General features: G+C 45.0%; 1 protein-coding gene across 1 annotated transcript; it reads left to right on the forward strand.

The window, feature by feature from the left end:
* The first annotated feature begins 13,855 nt into the window (after positions 1-13,855).
* On the forward strand, positions 13,856-15,268 carry LOC124478860 (putative nuclease HARBI1). The gene is made up of 3 exons (XM_047037324.1): positions 13,856-14,568; positions 14,679-15,091; positions 15,204-15,268. The coding sequence occupies exons 1-3, from the start codon at positions 13,856-13,858 to the stop codon at positions 15,266-15,268; spliced, it is 1,191 nt and encodes a 396-aa protein (XP_046893280.1).
* The last annotated feature ends 4,647 nt before the right edge of the window (positions 15,269-19,915 follow it).

Raw genomic sequence — 19,915 nt, forward strand, 5'->3', positions numbered from 1 at the left:
GAAAATGAAACTCTTAAGAGTCGCTTACCTTTTGGTCACATTTAACAATTTTGTAGGCCTATTACAAAACTATTGGAGCACAAATTTGCATGTCATACAGCTTTGGTGTGCTATAGCCTACAAATAATGTTTGCTTAATCATGTTACTCATCACACATTGATTGCTTTTGTACATGTTTATAGTAAAGAATGAAAGACTAAATTATATTCCACATTCTGTCTTTTTTAATTTACGATGTGTCTGCATATGAGAACATTGATGACCAATGACCTGCTGGGGCTGAGCAGCACATGAATTACATGCAGTGTCTACATTTATATATATAAACCACTATATTGCACTCAAGATCCGTTGTCCTGCGACAAAAATAAGGTAACCAGCCGACCAAGGGACGACGTCGCGGCAACGTTGTCCACGGGTCTAAAAATAAGGTAACCAGCCGACCAAGGTACAACGTCGCGGCAACGTTGTCCACGGGACCAAAATTAACGTAACCAGCCGACCAAGGTACAACGTCGCGGCAACGTTGTCCATGGGACCAAAAAATAAGGTAACCAGCTGACCAAGGTACAACGTCGCGGCAACGTTGCCCACGGACCTAAAAATGACGTTACAAGCCGACCAAGGTACGACGTCGCGGCAACGTTGTCCATGGGACCAAAAAATAACGTAACCAGCCGACCAAGGTACAACGTCGCGGCAACGTTGCCCACGGACCTAGAAATGACGTTACCAGCGGACCAAGGTATGACGTCGCGGCAACGTCGCCCACTGGTCTAAAAATAACGTAACCAGCGGACCAAGGTACGACGTCGCGGCAACGTTGCCCACTGGTCTAAAAATAACGTAACCAGCCGACCAAGGAACGACGTCGTGGCAACGTTGCCCATGGGACCAACTGGCAACATTCCCTTTATAACGTTGCTACGACGTTGCCACGACGTTGCCAGAAGGTAACGTCGCGGGTTACCAACTGAGCACTTACTGGCAACGTTGCCGCAACGTCATGTGTTAGCTGGGTAAGAAGGTGTTGGTGGCCCTCTCACAGCCTACAATTACAAACAAATTAAAGTAAGGGAAAACAGTGGTCACCCTATACATCAGTTTCAGACTGATCTGATACACATTACACATAATATTGACCATAACAAACTTTACATGATTAAGAAAGAAATACACAACTAAAACCATATAGGCCTACCTTAGTCAGGCTTCCCGCAAACAAACCTGAGCCAATGCGCCAACACACAAGCAGTGACAGAGTCTGCAATGACAGATTTAAATGTTGCGTTAAACAAGCGCTTTTGTAAGCATTACATAAAACAGCTAAATCGAAACCTACCAGTGTTCTTCCAGTGACACACGACCAGGGGCAACAAGCGCCAAACAATTCAAACGACTTACTCAGTTAGGCGGAAACGGCGTATATATATACACCCCACCCCTAAGAGGGCGTATGCCCAACGCGCCGCAAGTCAACCCTACCACAGTCATATTTACCGGCAAAGAACAGCCTGTGAAGTGATATTACAGATATATCTCGTACATTTGGTACTGGAAAATTACAAGTATTTTATGGTGAATTGATGTTAATGAAACATTTTTTTTTACCGTAATTTAATGGGTGTAATCTGGCGTCCCAGCAGCCAGATTGTTCCTGTTTTTTTACACTGTTTTTTTTACAGTGTAGGCAACATCTTAGTCTTGGGGAAACCATGGTTCTTTTTGCATCACAGTGTTGCCTGACTGTTGCCACATCTGGCAGCTGAATCCCACTGGTTACTCTATTTACTTTATTATCACACACTAAAACGAATGGTTCAGGCATAATTCTTGTCTTTATTCCCCCATCTCCGTGCTGTAAACAACGTTTTCAGACTTCGGAAATATCTAGAATAACACTATAATTGAAATCATCCCTGTCACTTTACCCACATAACAGCAATTCATGCCAAGTAGCTTCACATCACTCAAACCATTTTGTGCTAGTGATATAATTTTTTGGGAATATGCATTTCCGAGCAGTATTCATGTCATACACTTACCAAGGTTGTTTGCAGTCTCTTCACCACCAGAGGATGCTCATGGCATTTGCATCAAGCCACCAAGCTCTTTTCTTCTGCTGAACCATTACTATGGAGGCCCAACTAATAAGTTCCCTGCCAACTTTACAACCTGTTTTTGTCAGAATGTATTGCTATGTAATACAAAATATTGTTCTTAAGGGTTATTTCTGAAAAAGTTCCCATAGCAGTGTATTGTGGAGCATACGTTTTAGGTAAAGGTGGCATTCAATTTGTGTGGCAGAACTATGCCTGCACGGTGCTGATGCCCTTTCACTACATAATTTCAAAATGGACACACCACAATGTAATCAATCCACTTGGTTCCTGCAGCTTATAATATGAATTTGCAGCCTAAACCTGATATGGAAATCCGTTAGGGACTTTTTAATATTAAAGTAAAAATATTTGAATATGGTATGATCCCAGAATGTTTATGCTGTGATGGAATTAGTTGATGTTTATGCGTAATCTATTTCAGTTTTTTTTCTGACTCAGTGGTTTCTTCAACCTTTATGTAGAACTCTTTATGTGCTTACTTCTTCATTTTGAGCTATGACCTTTCAAGAAGTTTTGTTCTAAGATGAAATGCAATCATTAAAGCATTAACATGGAGGTAACTCCATCATATGTGGCCTTAAATCACACTTCAGAAATCCATACAAGCACCAGTCACTACTTTTTTTGCTGCAAATGGATGACAACTACACAATTCATCAATACCATAGGCTGGCCATGAGGATGTTGGGTCTTTACTTACTTTATAACTTTTAATTGTAATTTAATACTAACAACAACAACTATGGACATTCACTTATTTCTTTGGTGTGTTTTTTCTCAATGTTCATTATAATATACCCCCATTTTGTGCCAGTGATAACAAGTTTGGACCATTCAGTTACATATTACGTTAAAGTTGTATATATGCCATTTCAGCTCTCAAAGCCCCCTAACCTTTCTTGACATTACATTATCCTTATTGCATTTCTTCTCAGGGTGATACTTGTTGAAATCCTTTGGAGGAGTTGAATCTCCTCCAAACACTGGATGCCGTCCATATGCTTGTGAAGTTATCACCTACAGCAGATCAAAGGAAGTTTGCACATTATTTATGCAGCCCTAAACGTTTCTCATTCATTGTAAACCAGTTCAAATCATTTGCTTTGAATAAAATAAAACTCCCATGTCAATAAATAATACTTGTATTAATTTTCACAGCACAATAAATGTAGAGCTGGCCTTTTGCACCAAACAGGCCATCTATACCTTAAAATACACATGTGATGACACTGATACCCACTCAAGTAAGAAACGTGTTCATAACTTGAGACAATGCTCTATTCTATCCACAACCAGTGTTGCCAAAAAAATCTCACCAGAAGTTACTATTTGCTTTCTTAAAAGTTGCTAGATTGCAACATGCAGTATGTATGAATTGTTGTCGCTACATCTAGCAACAAAGTTGATAAATTGGCAACACTGTCCCCGACTTCTCCTTTACTTAGGGTAGTAGGGTAGGTATGCAATTATTACCAAGCCCAAATCCATATCTACAAATGTCATCCATCTTATAATATCAGATGACTATATAGACTTTGAGATCTGAGCAAAATGGTTAAACAGTGGTTAATCAATGCAATGTTTTATTTCTGGTAAATATTCTAGTTTTATTATAATAATAATAATGCTCCAATATCCCAAGAAATATCCCAATCTCAGTGTGGGAAATTTCCTGATCCATGTCATGGAAACCCCACAAAAAACAAGCCATACATCTTAGAGATGAGAGTTAAATAATATTGCACATCATACTGTACAAGTGAATACGGGGCGGCTGTGGCTTAGGGGGTAGAGAGGGTCGTCTGTTAATCGCAAGGTTGGTGGTTCGATCCCCAACTCCTCCCAGGCCATGTGCCGAAGTATCCGTGAGCAAGGCTCTGAACCCCAAGTTGCTCTCGATGGGCAAAGTGGCGCCTTGCATGGCAGCTCGCTGCCGTCGGTATGTGTGAGTATGAATGGGTGAATGAGAGGCAACATTGTAAAGCGCTTTGGGTGCCGCCAATGTACAAAAATGCGCCATATAAATGCAGTCCATTTACCAATACTTGGTTATACTGTTTAGTATACTTAATGTAAAATGTTTTGAAAGCTTGACACTTACTGAATTGTACTTTTAGATCACCTTGGTAATGAAGGTTGATTTTAGGCCCTTAGTAGTGTATTCAACTCAAAAATGCCCATGGGGAGACTCAAATTACTCCAAAGGCTATTTGCCAAAGCACTTGTGGTTTACTTTTATTTCTTTATTTCTTCATTTTAGGACTGGTCTCTGCCCCACTGGTCTAATTGCTTTGAATTGACAGCAGTTCCACAATTCACTATGAAAGCTTGGGTATCTTTTGAGACTGCCGTTCATTCAGCAGCCCCTCACTGCAACATAACAGCCCTTAACATTTCTGATTGAAGCATGGGAGCTGTGGGGCAAGACAGGATTATCAGTCTTTGTTGTGTGGGTGAGTTATCCTGACCTCTATTCACAACGGGGTAGGCCCTAGGAGTGTCACTTCCAGCCACATAGCAAAATATCTGTAGACAAACAGCATAAGACCCTAGAGATCTCCCTCTTTCTCTATGCACTAGAACTTTTTAGTGAAAAATGGGTATATCCCACGACTTCAGTTCAGTGAAGACAATCACGTATTAGATTTGAGCATTTATTGTTACATTACATGGACATGTAAATGTAACTTTGGGGATGATCTAAGTGAAGCACTCCCTGCCTCCTCAATGCAACACATTGTCACCGTGTAGTTGAGTCGAAAAAAACAGGAGGTGTATGATGCAGGAGGTTGTAGTTTAATGGAATGTCCATCGGCAAAAACAAAACAGCACTTAACTCAGGTAGCCTATTCGTCATGCAGAACAACAAAATTTAACGCTCGCATCCAGCAGAGCTCTCAAGAGAAGACTAACATGCTCTCTGAACATAAAACGTGACAATAACCGACAAATGACAAACACAAACTCACTACTTAAATACATAAACATAATTGGCTACAGCTGAGGACAAACGGGTACACAGGTGCGCGTCATCACGCATCCCTAATATTCAGGGGAGCGTCGAGGCCTGGATCTCCGAGTAGGCGTAACACACATACATACATGACATATGAGGCAGGGAGCAATAGAGATATAATCCCCCTGGTTGTTAGAACATACAGCATGGGGGAGAAGGGGATAGTGGAGGGCGGCAGCAGCGCTGATCATACAACAACCGGGGTGAGTGTGTGCGTATCTGCGCGTCTATTAAAGACGCCTTATCAGACGTGGCCCAATGGATATGCGCTGCTAACATGGGTGTGGTAGTGGGAGGAGGGAGGAAGGTTGAGTAAGACACCTTACGTCCCCGATGACTGACAGGCGCTGCACGCTTGAACTAGCTGCGCTTATGTAAGACAATCAAAGCCAAACAATATTCAATAAAGATAAATTGAGATGCAACATATCTCATTTAATGTTACTTCATGGTAAAGAGCTTTGTTGATTATATTTTATTTTCAGTTTAGAGCAATGTGTTGTGTTCGGGCTGCAAAAGAGAGTATCTGTACTTACTTTTGTGAATTAAGAAACATCTACTGTAAATACTTCAGGGAGCACATGTTTTACTAGAGAATGCTTTATGTTACACCGAATGGGGATACAAAAAGTTTAGTACCATTGTATGGTCATGTTCTAAATAAAACAGCAATACAATATGAGTGCATCTGTGTTTCTGCTGAGTGAACATTGTGACCGTCATTTTACAAGTGGGTTAATCTGACCTTGTTTCATTATTTGTGTTAGCTAGACTTAAGCCTAATTTATACTTATGTCGACGACACTTTTGAAATGGTCGCCGACGAAAAAAAAAAAAGTGTCACTCAGGCTGCTGCATTTATACTTCGGCAAACTGTCGCCTGTGCTCAAGGTTCGCGTGACGTAAACTCAATCATTTTACCGTTACATTCATAGCTATGGTTACATTGTTAACGCTTTGTAGCCTAGGTGATCGATCGGAGAAACTGACAATTTAAAATGTTCACTATGTGACTACATCAGCGCCAGTAGAAATTAGCATATTTAAGCGACTAGCACTGCAGAGGCAGCCTCGGTGCACGAAGACTCGGTCGAACAAAGACAAGGAGTCTACCTGCAGGAGTCCACCGAGGATGGCCGACGAGGCCGGATCACCTCTTCTGATAAGTATCACCCTATTTGTATTCTACTCTACCTAGAACATATTCATAGCTAGCATATGTTTCTTCAGCATTCCCGCTCATTACACCACTTGCAGACGTAGATGTACAATGTCACAAAGTATATACGTTCCACTTCTAATCTTAGCTACCTATCCAGATCTTCTCCACCTGCCCTCTCTCTTTCTATAGGGCTCTGGAACTGCCATTCTGCTGTGAACAAGGCGGAATTAATCCCGGCATTTGCATCACATGCTTCTCTGCACGCCCTTGCGCTGACAGACACATGGATCCGCCCAGAGAACACTGCAACTCCAGCTGCTCTCTCTGTCAACATCTCGTTCTCTCACTCACCTCGCTCAACCGGGCGAGGTGGTGGGACAGGTTTGCTTCTTTACCCACATATTAAATACACATCCACCCCACTTTCTGTTACTGCCAAATCATTTGAACACCATTATGTGATGCTAACTGATCCTTTCAAAGCATTTTTTCTTGTCCTCTATCGCCCACCAGGCCGCTAGCTGACTTTGTGGAGGAGCTGGACATGCTCCTCAGCGTCCTCCCGGATGATGGAATGCCACTGATACTCCTTGGGGACTTCAGCATCCACCTCGAAGGAACGCAAGCCGTCGACGTCACGTCTCTTCTGACTTCCTTCGACCTGAAGCAGCTGAACACCCGCGACCCACAAGGCAGGCAAACAGCTCGACCTCATCCTGACACATAACTGTATCACTGACTTAACCTCTGTAACCCGACTACACATTTCTGATCACTCCATCCAATTCTCTGTCTCTCTCCCTCCAACTCCTACTACTTCCCCTCCCAACTTTGCGCCGCAACCTCGTCTCCCTCCGTTCCCTATCTCTGCCTGGATGACTGAGTACCACCTCCAGCTGAACCTTGCCAAAACAGAACTTCTCATCATCCCGGCCAAACCCTCCATCTCCCACGACCTCTCAATCACCCTGGGATCTGCGATGGTGACCCCTTCATCCTCTGCCAGGAACCTTGGGGTTACCATGGATGACGAGCTCTCCCTCACGGCCCACATTGCTGCGGTCTCCCGGTCGTGTAGATTCACCCTCTACCACATCCGCAAGATCAGGAGATACTTGTCTGAGCACTCCACCCAGCTGCTTGTCCAAGCACTTGTTCTCTCCAAGTTGGACTACGGCAACTCGCTGCTCACTGGTCTCCCAGCATGCGCAACCCGCCCTCTTCAGAGGATTCAGAACGCAGTGGCACGCCTAGTCTACAATCTACCCAGACGCTCCCACGTCACGCCGCTCCTCATTTCCCTCCACTGGCTACCCATCACGGCCCGGATCAGATTCAAGACCCTGGTACTGACCTTCCGAGCAGTGAACGGGACTGCACCCGACTACATCAAGTCTCCTGCAGCCTTACACCCCCACCCGCCACCTACGGTCTTCTTCAGACAACCGCCTGGTGGTCACACCGCTCAAGACCGCCTGGTCCCAACACAAGCTCTTCTCCTGCCTGGCCCCCCAGTGGTGGAATCAACTCCCCACCTCCATCAGACACCTTCAAGAGAAGGCTCAAGACGCACTTGTTCCGGGAGTACAACGGTACTTGGGAATGGTTTGCTGAACCCAATGCTAGTTTCCTCAAGGATCACAATGACTCTTGCTTAGAGTCTTGTTGTTCTTGTTGGTTAGTGGTAACTGATTTAAACAGTTGTATTCGCTGCGAAATATTCTATTTTAGTTCATCTCATTTTTATTTTTACTGTTGCTTGGTTTTTCTACAGGTACACTTGCACTTAGAGATTCATGTTGTTTAATTGTAACTTGCTTAACTACATGCTCTTACGGTTCTTCCCTTTGGCACTTATTTTTTGGTTGTTCACAATGTTCGCTTCTTGTTTTTGGCTACCCGCGATGCTTTGGGGCTATCTTGTTGTTATTATCAGTGACCTATGCACTTTGTAAAGCTCTCTCTTGGAAGTCGCTTTGGATAAAAGCGTCTGCTAAATGAATAAATGTAAATGTATATATGTATATTTTGCATTAGACGGACTTTCAGCCATCTTATTTGCAACAGTTTTGTCAAACATACTGATAACATTGAAGAGTTCGACACAGTTTCCCGTTCCCTGAGTGCTCATCCTCGCTGTGGCCACTCTGAGAATAAAACAAATATAAAGTGTACAGAAATATATCACCCTTCACAGTTGTGACTCAGACATGTTCTCAATACTTAGATTGTAAACAGTGTAATTTAACAATCAATTAACAGCGGACACCACCGACAATAGACAATGACTGTCTCTGGCCAGCGTCCTCTCACCCAGTATTTGTCTTAAACAAAAAAAAAATAGTTTTGGTCCATACCGTCAGAAAAGTACTATGATCCAAGTGGAAATGTTCTTTAACAGTCCAACGATTCAGTTCTGAGCAAAAGACTCAAGTCTCGTCCAGGCTTAGTTAGTCCGCAGGAAAAATTGCAAAGTTTCAAATCAAAGAGGATAGCCAAAAATGGTTGGTGCTAGCATGTAACGAGGCGGCAAAACAATTAACCCAAATCTCAGTCCATCTCTCCGTCGCATTCGCGGATATCACAACTCTTCTTCACTTAGCTTGACGATAAATAACACAAACTCAGGTTACTTAATCTTCTCTTTAGTTCGCCCTCGGTCACTGGAGCTCTGGAGCAGTCTCTGGATGGCAGGGAACTGTCGACCTCAGCGGCGGCGAGGATCAAAAGACAACTATCTAGCGCAACCCAACGCAATTCAAAACGTTTTCCTCTGGCCGGTGTACTATGCCTCCCTAACGTCCTCACAGATACACACTCCAGAGGCAAAAAGGAAAGCAATTTGTGTCGCTAACTTAAAACTAGGTTTAGTATTGAACTTTATTGTTCACTCTCTTCACTCTGCTGAGTCAGGTAGCTCAATTACCGTTCTTTTCGGGTTCGGTTTCCAGACTACTCGGACTACTTCCTGTTCTGCCTCACCTGTATTCCAACTTGCTGATTGGCTAGTGACTACACATATAGAATAGTAATTTTAAAGATAAAGAGGATATCTCGTATCTGCTACATTCCCCCCCTTCAAACCCTGCCATACCAGAGACTCCTCCACAGGCACCCAGGACACTGCAAGAAAAGCAAAACTCAGGTATTAGCAGAACAAATACAAGGTATTGCACTGGATAACTGTAAACTCTTCAACAGCACACATGTTTTTTTTCTTTAGACCTTTGTTACCATAAAACAAAATTACATAACAAAACCGAACACAACAAAAGTCAAGGAGATCACTTTAGAACATACACATCACGATACCTCACAGGTAACTGACCCCTAGTGTTTCTATGTGGCCGTCTCTCCCTGACAGACTCATTATCCGACTCTGAGTTATCTGCATCCCCTGATAAATCTCCAATAACAGACCCCCCCCCCCAGAGCTAGCGTTAGAGGCTCCCTCTTCGCCACAATCAGAAACCTCCTGTTGACCACCCCCCATACACTCGCCGAGTGTTGGTGCATCCTGAGGGTGTCGAGGAATATAAACTAACCCTACGGGATCTGTGTCTGAACCGGATGTAGCTATCTCGCGCATGGGAGCAACTGCTTCTCTAACTGGTGTCTGAAAAGTGCACTTTTTTCAGATGTTTCATCAGATTTCGATGCACCACTTTTGATGGCCCCCCAGTTTTTGGCCTGACGGTGAACACTGGTAAGTCGGGGTGATTCTGCTTGACAACTAGATACGGCCCTGGCTCCCACTTGTCCTGAATCTTGTTCCTTCCTCTTGTACGATGATTCCTCAACAGTACCCGATCACCCGGCCTGACAAGTGCAGCGCGTGACTTCTGGTCGTAAAGCCGCTTGCGTTGCCCAGAGGCATCCTGGGCGGCATCTCTAGCTGCCTCCGCTGCCACTTTCAGCCTTTCGTGGTGGTCGAGAACCCATTCATCGAGGTTGTCAATGTCACTGTGTTCCAGGTCTTTTCCCCCCAGTATATCCTGGGGCAATCGTGCGTCCCTACCAAAGAGGAGATAAAACGGCGAGTATCCCGTCGAGGAGTGAACATGACTGTTATAAGCCATCACAAGTTCAGGAAGATACTCCTTCCAATTGCGTTTCCTCTCTGGCGTCAAAGTTCTAAGCATATCGTGCATCGTTCTATTGAATCGCTCGCATTGAGCGTTGCCCTGGGGGTGATATGGGCTTGTACGACTCTTAGAGATGCCGTAGATACGACAGAGTTCTTTGATGACACTAGCCTCAAAGCAGCGCCCCTGGTCTGAGTGAAGCCTAGATGGGCAGCCATAATACACAAACCAATGCCTGACAATGGCCCTGGCTGTAGTTTTCGCGGTCTGGTCTTTAGTGGGTACAGCAATTGTGAAACGCGTGAACATGTCAGTTAGCACTAAAACATTCTCATAGCCTCCCACAGACATCTCTAATCGGGTGTAGTCCATGGCCAACACCTCGAGAGGTGTTGTCACATTAGTGCATGTCAATGGGGCTCGAATATTTGGAAATACATCTTTGGCCAGTGCACAACGCTTACACTGCCTCACCCATTCCTGCACATCTCGGCTTATTAAGGGCCAGTAATAACTTCGCGTCATCCGTGCAAGCGTACCCTTTTGACTGAAATGACCTCCGTGCTCGTGCTCCATACTGAACACGTTTTCTCAGAGACTCCGGTAACACCAGCTGGTGCACCTCTTCTCCGTCCCTGGGGTCACAAATGCAACGGAATAGAACACCATGACGGACCTTCAGTCGATCCCATTGCGAAGCCAATCTTTTAAGATCCGGGGTCATTTCATGTAACTGGCCCTTATTGGGCCGAGCATTACATGTTGCTGCCCTTGCTATAGGACCCACGACAGGATCATCTGCTTGAAGTTGCTGAAGCTCCTCCCAGCTATGCCCAGAAACCTTTGCTGTAACAGCAACTTGGGAGACCACATGCACACCAGGCTTTCTTGCATATGCTTCCTGCCCAGGCCACAGACAGGCACGCACTTCGTCGGCCTGAATAACCAAAAAGTCCTTATCAGTGTCACTGACCTCGGGCTCCCGTGTTCGAGGGAGTCGAGACAGCACATCCGCATTTGTGTTCTCTCTCCCCGGCTTATAGTGCACTTCAAAATCATACTCTGCCAACCGGGCAACCCACCTCTGCTCCACTGCCCCGAGGTTAGTGGTCTCAAGATAGCGCAGAGGGTTATGATCAGTCACTACAGCGAATCTAGAGTACATTAAGAAGTCCCTGAATTTTTCTGTTACACCCCATTTAAGGGCTAATAACTCAAGTTTGAATGCACTATAATTTTTGTCATTTCGCTCTGAACCCCGGAGGCCTCAAATAGCAAACGCGACAACGCGCTCTACCCCCTCTTGTCGCTGACTGAGCACTGCCCCCAATCCAAGAAGGCTCCCATCAGTTGTGACAGTGAAGGGAAGTGAAAAGTCAGGGTACGCAAGTACCGGAGATGACATAAGGTGTTCCCTTAGCCTATGAAAGGCTTATTGACACTCTCTACTCCAAACAAAATTAACAGACTGGCCTCCAATCTCCTTCTTACTCTTTCCCATTAGGGAATGTAACGGCTTTGCTAACTGAGCGAAGTTTGGGACGAAGCGCCTGTAGTACGACATAAACCCAACCACTTGCCGCACATCTTTCGGACTCCTGGGCACTGGCCAATCCTGGAGTGCTTTGACCTTTTCCATGTCTACTCGAACACCCTCCGCAGAAACGATATGGCCCAAGAATCTGACCTCTGACTTAAACAAGAAGCACTTGCTCGGCTTAAGCTTAAGCCCATGTTCCTTAAGACGACTGAACACCAGGTCCAGTTTTTCGCAGTGGCTGTCAAAGTCCCTGGAGAAGACTAGGACATCGTCCAGGTATATGAGTAAAACGTCAAAGGCAAGGTCGCCTAGGACTACCTCCATTAGCCGCTGAAATGTAGCAGGGGCATTACACAGACCAAATGGCATTCTGGTCCACTGATATACGCCAAACGGTGTGGTGACAGCCGTTTTCTCCTGATCGTCTTCATGAACTGCTACCTGAAAATACCCAGCTGTCAAATCTAAGGACGAGAAGAGTTTGGCCTTTCCAAGAGCATCTAACGACTCCTCAACCCTAGGGAGAGGGTAGGCGTCTTTCAAGGTGACGCTGTTTAACTTACGGTAATTGCAACAAAACCGTACAGATTGGTCTCGCTTAATGACAATGACAGCAGGGGAGGCCCATGGGCTACAGCTTTCTTTGAGTACCCCCTGTGCAACCAAGTCCTGCACGTGTTTCTTAAACTCTTGAAATATGTGTGGGGCTATACGCCGATGCCTCTGCTTAATTGGCCTTGCATCCCCTGTCTGAATACGATGTGCCACTGTGGTGGTGTATCCAAAATCACTGTTATGCTCTGAGAACACATCTCGGTGCTTCTTAAGAAGATTGTCTAACTTCTGCACCTGAGGTGGTGTCAGACCCTGAAGATTGGCCTGTACTGGAACGGACAGTGGTTCATCCACCTCTACTGACCTCCCCACAGCTGACCTTCCTCACATACACTTCTCCATTCACCTCCTCTACCGACACTACTTCCCTTGGTACAATTGCCCTTGGTTTACTCAGCTCTGCCACTCTGCATCTTGGGAACAATGTGATGGCCTTATCACTAGCATTGAGTATGCGCACTGGGACCTTCCCTTCTGTAGCCTGGGCCAGAACATTTGCCACTAGTAGACCGCGAGGGAGACTTGTACTGGAAGATATCTCAACCAGCACCTTACATGCTACCCTGGGAGGTATCCTACAATGACCTTCAATTACTTTCTCACTTAACGGGGGAATGGTGACCGCCTGCTTCCCTGCCACTCTCACAAACCCTATCCGTCCATTTGGACCCACACACCGTTTCTCTTCTTCAATGGTGGCCAGCACACAATGTAGACTAGCCTGACCTGTCTGTGGCGTACCTCGGTCCAGCTTCTTCATACCCTTGAAATCAGTCAGAAAGCCCTTGAGCTCGCCGATCACGTTCATCCCTAGAATTCCAGGGGCTACCTCCCTTCCTTTGGGGCCACTGCAACTGTCCTTCAGTACAAAAACACACCGGCTCTTCAACAGCTTGCCCATACAGTCAATCTGCCTCCAAACACCCAACAACTGGAATTTCAATTCCATTAGCAGCCGTTAGGCGAACCCATTTAGCTGGTGACGGGCAGCATTCGTTTCCCTGAAAATGTTCCCTGAAATAGCTCTCGGGGATGGTAGTGACCTCGGAACCGGTGTCTAAAAGGCAGCTGGGCCCGTATCTCTAAATAATTTTTGTGCAAAAAGTGGCTCCTAGCGGCCAAATTCTAAGAAAATTCTCAGAGGCATGACGTTTTCTTAGAATTTCCCCTAAAAATGACACGACAATCCCAGTTAATATAAAAGCTATTCCTCAAGAGTCCTAGCGCTTAAAAGGGCTCCTAAGGCGAGATCTGCTAAGAGCAGGGAAGAGGACTTTTAGTGGTTTAGGAGTTACCCTAAGCAGCTGCACAAAATGGCCAACAGAGGAGGCAGGAGAGATGTCCTGCAAACACTGGATGACAGGGAATTATTGAGACGCTACAGATTGGATCGTGCAGGAATCATGGTTGTGATGGATCTCCTTAAAGATGCAATTACTTCACCAACTCGACGCCACAACGCTATTACACCGGAGAAGAAAGTAATCACAACCCTGAGGTATTTGGCAACAGGGAAAATGCAACAATGCAGCAGTGATGACTTGGGTCTGTCCCAATCCTCCGTCAGCAGAGTCATCACCCAAACACTGACAGCTTTGTCACAACCTAATATTGTGACACAATTTGTTTCATTTCCGCTGGATGCCCGCACTTTACACACACATAAAAGGGCATTTATGGACATTGCAGGATTCCCTGGCGTTGTGGGTGTAATTGATGGAACACATGTGAGAATAATTGTGCCATCAGAGGACGAGGCTGTCTTTGTTAACAGGAAGAATTTCCACAGCATCAATGTGCAAATAGTGTTCAATGCGGCCTGTAAGATCTTGGACATTGTGGCTAAATGGCCAGGCTCCACACATGATGCGAGAATGCTCTCCGAGAGTGGCATCAGACAGCTTTTTGAGAGACGCTATGTGCCAGCTAATTGCCACTTGTTAGGGGACAGTGGCTACCCATGCAAACCATGGCTCCTTACACCTTACCTCCAGCCACGCCAAGGGCCCCAACTAAACTATAACAGGTAAGCCAAACAATACAAAAATCATGGAAATGAAATGCAAGCAATATGTTAGAGCATCCAAGTAGTGCAATATTTCCATCAAATAATTAAAGGTCTGTATTCTATTGTAGGGCCCACAAGACAACAAGAGCGGTGGTGGAGCGTGGCATAGGCCAGCTTAAGAGGCGCTTTCATGTTCTCCATGGAGAGGTGCGGCTGAGGCCTGAAAGAGTCAGCAAAGTCATCATAGCCTGTGCAATATTACACAATATTTGCAAGGTTAGACAGATTGCAGAACCTCTGGAGGATGGCGATGAGGATGGAGACAACGATGAGGATGGTGGTGAAGAAGATATTCACATTCCACAGGGGAACCTAGCCCAGAGTGAACTGCCTTACAGGGCAAACTTCACAAATTTACATTTCAGGCAAGCTGTAGCCCCATGTCATTTGAGAACTTGTGATGGTATTAAGAACTACCACAGTTTTACTGCACATCACCTGCAATTGTTAAATGCAAGACACAGAACACAATCTCTAAATGGTTGATTTTTTAGGTGTTCAATTTTAAGGCGGTAGTACTCCTCCTGAAGGGAAAGGACTTTTTTTTGTTGTTCAAACACATCAATTGTGAGTTGCAATCTTCTCTCCTGCAGGGATGCTGACGGAGCAGGTGCTGCGGATGGGAATGGTGTTTGATCCGCCGGGCTATCCTGAGTAGCAGCTGCAGATGGTTCAGGCGGCAATCTTGTCGGCAAACTTGATGGGCCCGGTTCTTGTGATGGCTCCATGCTACAGAAATACATTAGGCCTAGTTTAATTATTGTTTTGATTAAATTAATTTGATACAATGAGCATGGATAACACATGAAATGGCTTCTGCAATGAATAAACACTGTTGATATGAATAACCCTGTGTCCTACCTTTGCTCCATTTCAAGGGCCTGCATCATTGACGTGTCAATGCCTGTTGGCAGCCCGGTGACACTGACCTCAGAGTGTCCCAGGACTTGAAAGACAGTGTCGGCCACCTGGGACAGCCGCTTTGCAGGTGGTCCACCCCCTAGAAAGAAACAGTCAATGAACACAGTACTTAGGCATGTAAATTAACTTTGCCAGCAGGAGCAAGTTGCCAGATTATGTGGTAGGCCATAGTATTTTGCTCACCTGTAAGTGAGGATTCCCACTTGTGTGCTGCAATCTCATCTTTTGCCTTGGACTGCAGCACATACCACCTTTTTTCACAATCATCACCTGTCCGCACCACCAGTGGAAAAGAGGCATTGATTGTTTGGGATATTGTGTCCCAGGCGCGCCTTTTGCCTTGGCTAGTGACAGTTGGGCCAAATTTTCCTCGTAACATACCTTTATGTTCGTTCACCAACTGGGCCAGCAACAAACCTTGCTCCTCAGTCCAGTTCGGCTTGCGATTCCTTTTTTTCTCAATTTTCTGTGTTTGTAGGATATTTGTTAACAAGCCTTCATAAATAGACCAGCCAGCAATCACAGACATTGTTAAAAGCTGAGCTGTGTTACCCTCGTTAAGACCACACTGAGTTGTGACGTTGCAATTTCTACTTCATTAAGGACAGCCCCTTGAGATAGGCCATCTTGTTTTCAATGGGGTCCATATGGAAGTGAAAGTACAAAATATGCCAGCTAGGATATTAATATGAGCAAATAAGACACAAATCATTATTTGAACAGGGTGTAATGAGCTTAAGTTTTCACATATTTTAGATTCTAATGTTAGGCTATACCCCCTACAGCTTACTATTCATTTTCCAGATATTTTCTTGAATGTGAAATATTATTTACAATTATAGTCTGCATAAGATTAGAGTGTATAATTATGTTTATTGATTTGAAGGTACATCCTTTGCTCATTATCACCAAAAGTTCATTTTCATCAAACTTGTAGGATCAACCAATCACAGCTTTTGAAATGATGACTCATACCTAGCAACGGGGTCAACCACACCTCCTCACTAAGATAGGATTTTCCATCCATTCCTGGCTCAGAGTTCACTGAAAATGTTCTGGAATCACTTCTAAGCTAAAACTCCTGGCAAGGAATTTTTAGGTTAAGTTAGGAGCTCTCTGAGAAGATTCTCAGAATCTTTAAGGATACGGGCCCTGGTCTTCAAACCACTAGGGCTCTGGGTGTCGCTCTCGGTTTGGCTTCCCTCTGTTGTGGCAACGGCTGCCATCCTCACCCTGTGCTCTGGTTGATTACCCTGTCGACACGTGCGGCTCGTGTGACCAGGTTGATTGCAGGTATAGCAAATAAGTCGTCCTTCTCTGTCTCTCAGAGGTGGTCTAGCAGGCATTGCAGTCTGCCCCCTGCCATGAACTACTTTGAAGAGCTCCTCCTGGCGCGCAGCAAGACTTTGAATAGCTTCGTGGAGTGAGCTAATGGTCAGTGGAGAAGATGCTTCTTCAGCAGTTGTTGCATGAACCGCTCCTCGCACTGGGCCCCTGGCCGCACCAGCAGGGGCTTCTTCTTCTTCAGACCACGTGATGGCTGAATGCATCAGGTCAAGGAAGGCCAGAGCTGGTTGCGCTTTCTCCTGTCTCTTCATTTCACGTCGTAAGAAGTCATCTCTTAACCCAAGTACAAATTGTTCTTTCAGCATTTTGTCCGGATCTTGAACTCGCCCTGGGTCTCGCCGTTTCAGCCTACATAGTTTTTCCTGAAGATCATAAGCATATGCACGTATCTTTTCGCCTGGCCCTTGCTTCCTATCATAAAACTCCCTAAGGCGAGTACCAACGGGGACTTTGTCGCCATATGTTTTCCCCAGGACATCAAAAACTCTTGTAACATCAGTATTTTCTTCACCTAACAGAAACCTAACAGTCAGCTTTGCTTCACCCTTGAGGTGCTGTCTGAGCAACTCAATTCTATCCTCTTCTGGGACTCAATCTTGAAACAAGATTTAATGGACGCTATCCATTCCTCACCGCATGGTTCACCTTCGGCTGGGTAACCAGTGAAATCAGAACATTTTCTCTCTCTTGGAATATACAAAGATGCGGGGGTTTCGGCCTGCTGATCGATGACAGTCTTCGCCATTGACAGGGCCTCCCTCTGATCTTGTCTGGCCTGATCAAGGACTTGCGCTTGTTCCCCCAGCCTAGCCGCCTGATCTGCCACTGTTTTCTGGAGAGCCTCAAATTGCTTCTTTATCTCTTCCAAATCAGCCATGATGGGCCATAAACTACAAAGCTACAAGGAATTTGATCCTGTTTGTGACGCCAAATGTAGCGAACGAGACCTATGTCCGTTTAGTAGGGGTGAATAACTCCTCCCTGAAAGGCTGGAGAATACAGGATCTGAGTCCCTAAACCCCAGGCTTACTAGTCCCAATCCCCACCTGCCCTAACTGGAAAGAATATTTACATTTACATTTAGTCACTTAGCAGACGCTCTTATCCAGAGCGACTTACAGTAAGTACAGGGACATTCCCCCCGAGGCAAGTAGGGTGAAGTGCCTTGCCCAAGGACACAACGTCATACAGGAGGGGCAGGGAATCGATCCGGCAACCTTCTGATTACTAGCCCGACTCCCTCACCGCTCAGCCATCTGACTCCCGAATATAATAGTTGGGGCTTTAGGTTTTGTACCTGTCACAGTGATGACCTAAATTACAGAATACAAGTATAGGTGGCCGTATGCGCAACTAACTTTAATATTTCCCCTAACCACCATACTCCCCTGGCAGAGGGTGAGACGCCCCTACTTCAGAGAGGATGAGGAACTTGGCAGTATAAGCAGATACTGTCAATGTTGAAACTAGTGCTGATTTATTGTACTGGAACAATTTGTAGTAATAAAACAAATATAAAGTGTACAGAAATATATCACCCTTCACAGTTGTGACTCAGACATGTTCTCAATACTTAGATTGTAAACAGTGTAATTTAACAATCAATTAACAGCGGACACCACCGACAATAGACAACGACTGTCTCTGGCCAGCGTCCTCTCACCCAGTAGTTGTCTTAAACAAAAAAAAATCGTTTTGGTCCATACCGTCAGAAAAGTAATGAGCACTAAGATCCAAGTGGAAATGTTCTTTAACAGTCCAACGATTCAGTTCCGAGCAAAAGACTCAAGTCTCGTCCAGGCTTAGTTAGTCCGCAGGAAAAATTGCAAAGTTTCAAATCAAAGAGGATAGCCAAAAATGTCGTTGGTGCTAGCATGTAACGAGGCGGCAAAACAATTAACCCAAATCTCAGTCCATCTCTCCGTCGCATTCGCGGATATCACAACTCTTCTTCACTTAGCTTGACGATAAATAACACAAACTCAGGTTACTTAACCTCAAATCTTCTCTTTAGTTCGCCCTCGGTCACTGGAGCAGTCTCTGGATGGCAGGGAACTGTCGAACTCAGCGGCGGCGAGGATCAAAAGACAACTATCTAGCGCAGGGGTGTCAAACATACGGCCCGCGGGCCGGAACCGGCCCCCAAGGAGGTTCGATCAGGCCCGCAGGATCATTTGAAAGTGGAAAAAATGCATAAAAGACATGGAATTAATATTTTTAATTCGCTGCAATTCATGGATTATCCGCTAAGGGGCGCACTCTTTCCATCAGAGTAGAAGACAAGCCGCATCACTGAGACAGACTGAAAACAGCAGACGGTATCAATGCGCCATCTGCTGCTTGTTACGACGTTGTTAATACCTTGGTCTCTACTAGGGATGGGCGAACGATGCCTTGTGAAGCTTTGGTGGTTTCTTCCGGATTGTGCCGGCCCAAAGAGCCGAACTATCGGCGCTTTGAAAATGAACAGCGTCATCTAGCAGCCGTTTAAACTGGCTGAATGAGGCGTAGTGGTTGTCTCCGACGGTAGACTACCCTATGTTATTCAATATTTAATTAAGGCTACATGTGTTCATTTTGATCTGATATTAGTGCTCACACATTAAAATGTTGTGATACATCCGTAGGCCTTTAGAATTATGTCATTTTCTCACAGTAAAAATTAAAGAATATCGTACGAGATTCACTGGACTGGGGCGCGAACTTGGGATCCCAGATTCGCATTAACAATATGTAGTCGTACAACGCTTTAACCAACTACACCACCGAAGAGATCATTACTTGTTAAAGCGGTTGGACGGACTTTATACGATATGGTCTTTATATCAATTAAACTAGATAACACAGAAGAAAGACATGATATTTTGGTTATTTATAGCAGAGTATGGTATAATTTTAATGGTCCGGCCCACTTGACATCTCCCTAGGCCGTATGTGGCCCACGATGCGAAATGAGTTTGACACCCCTGCTTTAGATATATGAACATACAATGCTATGCTTTGAACATGTGACAGTGTGTGGTACAAGTAATGACAG

Source organism: Hypomesus transpacificus, chromosome 16 (assembly GCF_021917145.1).
Source record: "Hypomesus transpacificus isolate Combined female chromosome 16, fHypTra1, whole genome shotgun sequence".
Classification (NCBI taxonomy): domain Eukaryota; kingdom Metazoa; phylum Chordata; class Actinopteri; order Osmeriformes; family Osmeridae; genus Hypomesus; species Hypomesus transpacificus.